Source organism: Triturus cristatus, chromosome 3_1 (genome assembly GCF_964204655.1).
Source record: "Triturus cristatus chromosome 3_1, aTriCri1.1, whole genome shotgun sequence".
Lineage (NCBI taxonomy): Eukaryota > Metazoa > Chordata > Amphibia > Caudata > Salamandridae > Triturus > Triturus cristatus.
The window spans coordinates 799,340,277-799,349,626 of NC_140583.1; the positions used below are offsets into that span (position 1 = coordinate 799,340,277).

Here is a 9,350-nt window from a genome sequence, read left to right on the forward strand (position 1 = left end):
TTATACATATATAAGGTATACATACATACGTATATTGAGAGCGTGCTATAGTTTTGTGTGTCTACAGAGAACAGTATACCATTCAGACACATAATTTTCTAGTGCGATCAAATTACTAGTCTCAGATGTAATATTGTTCAGCTGTAAGTGTGTGTTCATGCGTGTGTGCTATTAATAATTGTCTAACAGTACACACATTCTTTCTTCTCATTTAATTTGTATCTTCTCCCCTCGGGGAGGAGGTGGGGGCTTCTGTCGTGGTTCCGCCCGCCCTCATGACACACGTACCTCCCTTCCCGCACTGGCCAATAGGAGCGCGCGCAGAGGGGCTCCTGTGTGGCAGGAAAAGATCTGAAAACTGTCAAAATGTGATTGCAAAAAAAGGAGCGCGATTCTGACGTGCTGCAAGAAGAGAGTGCACGCCGGCTGCTCGAGTACTACTGAGTGCCTGCACTGTTACAGAGGCGGCCGGGAGCCAGAACACCGACTGAGCACAGACTCCTAGACAGAGGCGGCTGAGAGGGAGGGCAGCGACAGCCTGCACACACAAACTGACCATTTACTGCCTGTGCACGCAGGAGGCTGAGAGCACGGACCTCTCGCACCCAGGGGAGGCAGGAGAGGAAGAGCATTGATAAGCTGACCACTAAGTGCTGTACGCGGAGGCTGAGAAGGAGCAAGGCTTACAGGCGAGACTGAAGCAGGGAGACACCGACTGCCTGTGCGAGTTGGCAAAAAGAAGAGGCACTGCCTGCGCCCAAGACTGAAAGGAATTCTGCCTGCACTGAGGGGTTGCTGCCGGGGGCTTGGCAGACAGGCTTTAAGAAGTGAAGATCGCTGCCTGCCCTCAGTGCTCGAGGGACGTCTCTGCCCTCACAGAGGGTTCAAAGGAGAGCCTTGCCTGCAGGGGAGCGAGGGGACGCAGCCGCCTGCTCCTAGGGGCTGAGAGGTGCTTGCCTGCACGGACACAGAGCAGTGACTTGTGCTTGAGAACAGGAGCCCGTGGGCAGATAGGAACAGCGAACCCCGTGGACACAGCAGGCACCTGGAGAAAGAAGACAGGCAGGGAAACTCGCGAACCCGTCCTGCCTGCTGCACTGCTCTAAAGCTCTCTTCCCCGTGGAGCCGCTGCAACCCGAGCCAGCACCGCCCTGCTGCACCTGCCCTGCCTCAGACCCTGCCTCTGCCTGCTCGCTCTCCATGCCTCCTGTGACCCTCGCCTGACTGCTGCCTGCGCTCCTGCCCCCGATGGTCCGCCGCAGAGGCTGAAGCAGAGGTCCCGCTTGTCTCCGGTTGTTCTCCGAGCTACCCTCGCCCCAGGCCCCCTATGAGTGCAGCCTTCCCCCCTCCCCTGACGATGATGCATCGCCCCCTTGGAAGCAGCTCTGCCTTCAGCATAGACTCTCTCATAGGGAGCCCCCCGCAGCACAGCCCCGGGCACTTCGTCTACACCGGGTACCCCATGTTCATGCCCTACCGGCCGGTGGTGCTGCCCCCGCCTCCTCCTCCCCCACCCAGCCTGCCCCAGGCCGGACACACGCACCACCAGATGCCCAGCCTGGCAGCGGGCTTCTGCTCCAGCCTGGCGCAGGGCATGGCGCTCACCTCCACCCTCATGGCCTCCCTGCCCGGAGGGTTCCCCGGCTCCCAGCAGCACCAAGAGGCGCTGCGCAAGTTCGGCTCCCAGAGCCTGCAGGGGGCTCTAGACCGGGCCGAGGCAATGCAGAGCGACGGCGAGGAGGGCAAGACCTACCTGAGCAAGGAAAGCTCCATGCTGGCCTTCAGCTCCGCCGAGGCGGCCCTTGGTAAGTAAGCGAGCACTTCTAAACGTGTGATCCTCAACAACAGCTAACAGGGTCCTGGCTGGCGGGGTGGGGGGGGGGGGGGCAAGGGGGGTTCTTGAAGTTCGACACTGGGAAGTGTGACTGGCATCATCACAAAGGGTCTCCTGAATTCAGAAAGAGTCGCCTGCCCTCTGGCCCACACATAATACCACTGTGCGTGTTCATGTCGGGTATCACACACATGCACCCCTCAGCAGAACATCCAAGGTGCCTCCCGGGCACGTGAGCACTCTCAATGACTGCCTGTTTACATCAGATATGTAACTTTTAATGTGTATCCCAGTGCCATCTCCGTCTCCTGACTCGGGGTGCGGAAGGTCCGGTCATGTGCACATTACCATTAGGTTTTGTAACTGTCCCCCAACAACTGGTCCCAGGAGTCTCGAGAATTCTGGGGGCTGCAGGGGGGGGGGGGGGGTCATATCAGATTCTGCACCTCAGCACCACGGAGCACGAGTCTCCATGTTTTAGAGTCTCCGGTACTGTGCATGTTCTTTCAGATATACACGTGTGCTCCTGGGCATCACATCGGAGGGATCTCCGTATACAAGTGGGCCCCTGTATTCAGGGAGTCCCCAGTACTGTGAATGTGTATGAGAGATTCTGCACCTCTGCATCATGTAACAAACACGAATCTCCTAAATTCACTAAGAGTCTCGGGCACTGTGCATGTTCATTACACATACACGTGTGCACCTCGGCATCACATGGGAAGGGTCTCGTGTAGTCAGAGAGTCCCCAGTACTGTGCATGTATATGCCAGATTTTGCACCTCTGCATCATGTAACACGAATCTCCTAACTATACGAGTCTCGGGCACTGTGCATGTTCATTACACATACACGTGTGCACCTCGGCATCACATGGGAAGGGTCTCGTGTAGTCAGAGAGTCCCCAGTACTGTGCATGTATATGCCAGATTTTGCACCTCTGCATCATGTAACACGAATCTCCTAACTATACGAGTCTCGGGCACTGTGCATGTTCATTACACATACACGTGTGCACCTCGGCATCACATGGGAAGGGTCTCGTGTAGTCAGAGAGTCCCCAGTACTGTGCATGTATATGCCAGATTTTGCACCTCTGCATCATGTAACACGAATCTCGTAACTATACGAGTCTCGGGCACTGTGCATGTTCATTACACATACACGTGTGCACCTCGGCATCACATGGGAAGGGTCTCCTGTATTCAGGGAGTCCCCAGTACTGTGCATGTGTATGCCAGATGCTGCACCTCTGCATCATGTAACACGAATCTGCTAAATTCGCGAGGAGTCTCCGGCACTGTGCATGTCCATGACAGGTATACACGTGTGTTCCTCGACATCACATCGGACGGGCCTCCAGTACACAAGCGGTCTCCTGTATTCAGGCGAGTCTCCGGCACGTTGCATGTGCATGCCAGGTACTGCTCGGGGAGGGCTTTAAAGGGCCCCCCAGTCCCCAGGCGCAGCCTGCTCTGTGGAACAGACGGGGAAATACTGACTGTCACTTGAATAGAACTCGCGATTCCGAACAGAGTCGGTGTCCCATATAGAGGCAGTTGTACCGTTGTTTCCCGTGCTTCCTCCTGGCTCCAGACATACAGCGGCCCAAGGCTCTGTGTGTGTGTGTCCGGAACCTAACGCCGCCGACTTTCTACAGGGCAGCACACGGTGACAGGCGTCCTTAGTTCGGGATTACTCACCCCTGCGGGCGATGACGGGTGGTGGGGGGGGGGGGGGGGTGTTCTAGATCACACTCTAGAAGAGCTCGGCCTCTCTAGAGTGCAGTCCACCGTGGCAGACGTCCCTACAGGGTACATACCTCCGAGTGGGAGATAAGGAGGGCAGGGTGTTGTGGGTGACAATCTGGAACACTTCCCAGAGTTCAGTGCACCCAGCAGACGGACCACGGGTACCCCCCTGAGTGGAGAATAGTGGGTTCCAGATCACGCCTTAGGGCAGTCGGTCTTTCTAGATATGCAGCCCACGGGACAGGCGCCCCAAATGGCACACACCCAGCAAGGGTGGCGTGATATGGAGAGCAGTGAGTTCTGGAGCACACTCTGGGACAGCCAACGCCGGATATGAAATCATATTTCGGAACGTTGATGGCAGCGCGGTGTCGCAGTATTAGTGCACGTACTGTATAATCACACACTGTGGCTGTCCTGGCTGCGGCCTGATGCTGGACACGACACCCACCTGTGTTTTATGATTGATTTGAGGTGCGTCTTCCCCCAGAACAGGAGAGGTCACCCTTGTATGCAGCAGTGGGTTACATAGTGCTGTGCGCGTGTGTGCCGAGAATAGGCGCTACACCCCACAGTCCAGCTGTGAGGTGGAGGGGTGGAGAACGCGATATTGCGAACACCCGGGCGCGACAGGGACAGCAGCGAAATGTTTGCAAGACTCCCTTTGTGCTAAAAAGAAAAAATACTTTAAAAGACGCATTTTCGTCAACAACTAAAAAGGACTAGGTGTGGGGTAATAAACTATAGAGAAAGAAAAGAGGCGTTCTACCCAAAAGCAGCTGTACTTAAATAGATTTCATTTGACATGAGGCTAAATAATAGCGCTTAGAAAAGTGCCCCGTAGCCCTCTGTTTGAATGGCACTCGCAATAATTTCCAGAGAATGAGGCTTTTTCGATTGTTTTCGTACGTGACAAACCTGTCCCAAGCGCCACGAACTATTAGGACTCGTACCCCCCAGGATGGCTCCCAGCCCCTGCCCCCAACCAAACCCACAAATCAATGCTTGACAACCAGAGCTGTGGGATAAAAAAGGCCATGTTTATTACAAATCATCACACAAACATGACAATATATAAATCATACAATTTGATACGATATGGAGTTATCAAATTCAATAATTCAATTGTTAAACCATATTTATATTCGAGTTGCCCCTAGCTTCGTGCCAGTCGGGTAGAACTCAATTTGACGTCTAAGTCAGCCCAGCTCGCACTAAAGAAACCAGCTTATTTTTGGCAGGAGTTTCCCGGGAAGCACACATTTCGCTATTTCCATACTTCCAATGACCGCACAAATTGTAGCCGGGCAGTGTGTTGCAGATGTAAAAATATGTCACTGACAGTGGCGGTTACATTTCCACTACTTAACACCCAACAAAGCAAAAAGTTGAAACAAAAAGTGCGGCTCCTAATATGCAGCACATTGTCTGTGGCAATTGGGCCTCAGAACACCAACCAATCAGGCATAATGGAGAAATGGGCATCCCAGATCAGACTGAAATGCACCCAGAGGGAGAATGCGCTACGAAGCCAAAACAAAGCTAGTTAGCGCTATGCAAATGAGAATAATCGAATACTTCCACCCCTAAATATCCCTCTGTACTACGAGCATTTCACTGGTATTTTTGGAAGTAAATAAAAGTCCCAGGCAGCTATTCTTTCCACAGAAGCAAAGATAAATTAAATTGTGAAAAACGAATTCATGTGGCGAGCCCCCAAATTGCCCTGTTATTGGTGCCTCGTGCATAGCGAATACTTGTCAAACACCTGAACAAGTGTACACCGTGAACTCGGAGTTGTACAAACATCTGGCCGTGTCTCAGTGCAACACGTCACTGCTGTCAAACATCTGGAATGTTCTAAACTGTGGGCGTGCTACGCTTCCGTTTTACAGATGTTAAATTCACGCAGGCGCTAAGGGCGGCTATAACAAGATACTTCGATTTAAGAAGCTTAGCTTCTTAATTAATATGTATAGCATTGATTAGTTGTTTGTTTCTACACACGTGTGTAGGCATATCCGCGTGCATACACAGACAGGTATATGTCACTATAAACGTACACTGTACACATACATTCTTGTTTTTTAACTAGAGCTAAATACTGGCAGACGACCTGCTCTAAGAACTCCCAACTGCGCCTGCACACGAATCTGTATATGAGCGCACATACAGCTGTTTGCTTCACAATGTATCTATGTATGTATACACAATTATAGGCAAATGTACACACATGCATACAACACGTGCATCTCCTACTGCATTTGCTTATGAGGCTAAACATGTGGATATAGATTTAAGGGCGAATATATATATATATATATATATATATATATATATATATATATATAAATATATATATAAATATATATATATATATATATCTCAATACATCTTCTATATAAATATATAGACCATAGACGCCACACATATTAATATAAATTATACATCAGTATGCACGCGCGCATATGTATGTGAATATTTTTAATGTATATAATTATATGCAATTGAATACATAGATACATTTTATTACATGAATATGTTTATTCGTCTGACATAACATGCCGCTGCACGTGTTAACATAGCTGAAGTGCGTCTATATAGGAGAAATAATACGCACTTATGTGTTACTATATATATGTGTGTGTGTATATATGTGTGTGTGTATATATATATATAAATATATATGTACATACATACATATTTCTATATGCACATATATCTATTTCCAAATGTATGGGATGTGCTATTTCCTCATCGGGGCTGTTTGTCTGCGTCTCAGTGAGAAGGTACATTTGCGATGAAAGAGTAAGCTCTTATAGCGCCATACTTTGAACTGCAGCGCCTCTAAGCACTCCAAGGTAAAGAGAATCGCACTGATTTGCTGGGTTTAATGCCAATCTAATAACTCCCAATGTTGGTATAAAAGAATCCGAGGCACTTAAAGATGCATGGACTCACTTAGATGTTGGGGAATTGTGCAGGAACGACCAGAAACAGGTCAGTCCCCCTTCACAGTCTCCAGTGTAGTCTAGTTTCTAGATCGCATTTTCCTCAGCCAGAAGACCACGGTTTCTGGGGTGCCAAGTTAGCCCCTCCGCTTCTGGTCCACATTCGGTAGCCCCTTAACAACATCTCAAGTTTTACAATCCTCAACAGAGCCCCTAAACCACAGATTGCGGTTCCTCAGCTCGTAGCTCCTAAACTACGTCTTCGGTTCCACAGACGTTAACTAAGTCACTGTCCGTTCGTTGCCTTCCCTTATACGTGAGAGTGTATCACCTGTGTTTAAAAATGCCCGCTGTGTCAGTGCCACTCTAACCATCTGTCTGTTTTCACTCCAGGAGTCTCCAGGGGGCACCAGGCCAAGGAGGACCCCAAATCAGATGATGACCCCAAAGGCCGAGAGGAAGTCTTTTCCATGGACAGCGAGCTGGACTACAGCTCGGACGATACCCTGCCATGCCAGCCGTCACAGAAGGACGACGAGCCTGGGCCCGAGGAGGCCCCACCGGGGACCGGGCCCCCCTCCTCCGGCGGGGGTAAGAACCGGAGGCGGCGGACTGCCTTCACCTCGGAGCAGCTTCTGGAACTAGAGAAAGAATTCCACTGCAAGAAATACCTCTCCCTGACGGAGCGCTCCCAGATCGCCCACGCCCTCAAGCTCAGCGAGGTACAGGTTAAAATCTGGTTCCAGAACCGTCGGGCCAAGTGGAAGAGGGTCAAGGCGGGAAACGCAAACTCCAAGACGGGGGAGCCCTCTCGTAACCCCAAAATCGTGGTGCCCATTCCCGTGCACGTCAGCAGGTTCGCCATCCGGAGCCAGCACCAGCAGCTGGAGCAGGCCCGGCCATGAGGAGGCCTAGCAGGGACCCCCCCTGAACAGTCGCAGCATGCCCTAGGGGGCCCCAACGCCTCACACCCATGGACTACTGGAGCAGGCCTCAGAAGGGACCCACCCCCTCACACCCGTGGACGACTGGAGCAGTGGCGCCCGACAGGGGCCAGCAGCCCTCATAGCCCAGTAACAGCGGAGAGAGTCCGGGCTGAGGGTGCCCTCGTCCCCACATTGCACCAACAGCTGGAGGCCCCCATCCATGAGCAGTTAGAGCAAACTCTGAAAACCCAAAGCACCACACCCCAGCAACAGCCGTGGCAGGCCAGGCACTAGCAGAGACCCCCAAAGTGCACCCCATCTACAGCTGCAGCACGCCAGGCACTAAGGGAGACCCCCAAAGTGCAACCCCGGTACAACTGCACCAAGTCAGGCACTAAGGCCCCCCTCCACTTCCCACCATCACCTCAGCTACAAGCTACAACAGGTCAGGCACTAAGAAAGACCCCCCCCCCCCCCCACACACACACACAGCTGGAGTAGGTCAGATATTAAGGAAGACCCGAATCTTACACCTCATCAACAACAGAAGCAGCCCAAATCATGGGGAGAGGGCCCCCTCATATCTGCATGAACAGTAGAAAGAAAGATTGGAAGATTGGTCTTTGGGGTTCCCCTAATGATCCCAGCTCCCCGTACATCGAGGGGACGGTCAGAGATGATCAGCCCCGCGCAAAAAACTCCAGGACCCTTAGATATTCTGACCACGGGCGCATGCGTGTGCCAGAGCGGCCCAATAAACCCGTCAACGGCTGTGGCTGGCAGGGCGCGCGCCCACCCAACGCATCACATCCTGCCCCCAGTATACGTTTCCGTTCAAAATACGTGTGGTTGGCACAGAACTGTGACCTCCCAGAACTTTGAAACCAACAAAATTACTTTTAATTGACCCCTGATTTGAGGACTATATCGATCCCTATTACTACGAATAGCTGCTCAACAAGCTGAAACCCCAAACGTGTGGCGCGAGGGCCCCCTAAATCCCCACACCTCGTTTGCTGCTCAACAAACTGTACCCCAACACGTGGAATGCGTGTGGGGCAAAGAGCTGCTACCTCCTGAGAACAAACCCTGAAGTGTACAGAACCTCCCAACTGCCCTATAAAGAGACACAGGAAGAGAACCAAGTAAAAAGACATTTCGTATTTATTTACCCGTTGTTTGTCCTCTGTAAATATTGAATTTCATATCTGGACTTTAGTGGGACCAAAAAGACACTAATATCACATTCCAGAAGAGGGAGAAAAAATGTAATAAGTAAAGACTGCACCTGCTTTTCCCTCTTCTTTTCTTTCGGGTTCTCTCTATGGGAAAGGCAAACATAAAATAACAAAACAAAAGGGAAATACATTACTTTGCCAGTTCGATTCCTTTCCTTATATTTGCCTGGTTTTATCGCATTTTTGTTTGCAATTTCTACGGGAAACATAAGGGTCTTTTGCCTTTAGTTTTCAGCAGTAGAACATTCTTCTATGTTGTGTTTAACTTATTCCCACGCCTTTCGTTTCTTTTATAAGTTATGACGTTTGAACTGAAAAAACGGTCTTGTGAAAAATATTATTATTGATAATAAAAATAAAAATCAATCTCGGCACATCGCGATTTTTTCAAAGGCTTGTATGATGCAAATATCGTTGTTTCTTTTTGTTTCAAAAGACCGATTACTTTGTGTCCTCAAAGGAAGTTTGTTTTGTGCCCAGTTTGATAAAAATCTGCTTTTTTCTTGTTGGTAGTAAATATCTTTTATCTCGGGAGGCCGCTGGAAAAAGAGCCAGGAGATAAGAAAAGTGCCACATAAATTAGCAAGATAATAACATCAAAGGAATAACAGCAGGAATAGGAAAAGGCAAAGTTAGCTGTTAATTCAGCG

At 50.4% G+C, this 9,350-nt stretch overlaps 1 protein-coding gene across 1 annotated transcript; it reads left to right on the forward strand.

Annotated features, from left to right (window-relative positions):
- The first annotated feature begins 398 nt into the window (after positions 1-398).
- Positions 399-9,016, forward strand: GBX2 (gastrulation brain homeobox 2). Its single transcript, XM_085645101.1, has 2 exons — positions 399-1,805; positions 6,930-9,016. Exons 1-2 carry the CDS (start codon positions 1,328-1,330, stop codon positions 7,439-7,441), a joined length of 990 nt encoding a protein of 329 aa, XP_085501227.1. The 5' UTR covers positions 399-1,327; the 3' UTR covers positions 7,442-9,016.
- Positions 9,017-9,350: the final 334 nt, after the last annotated feature.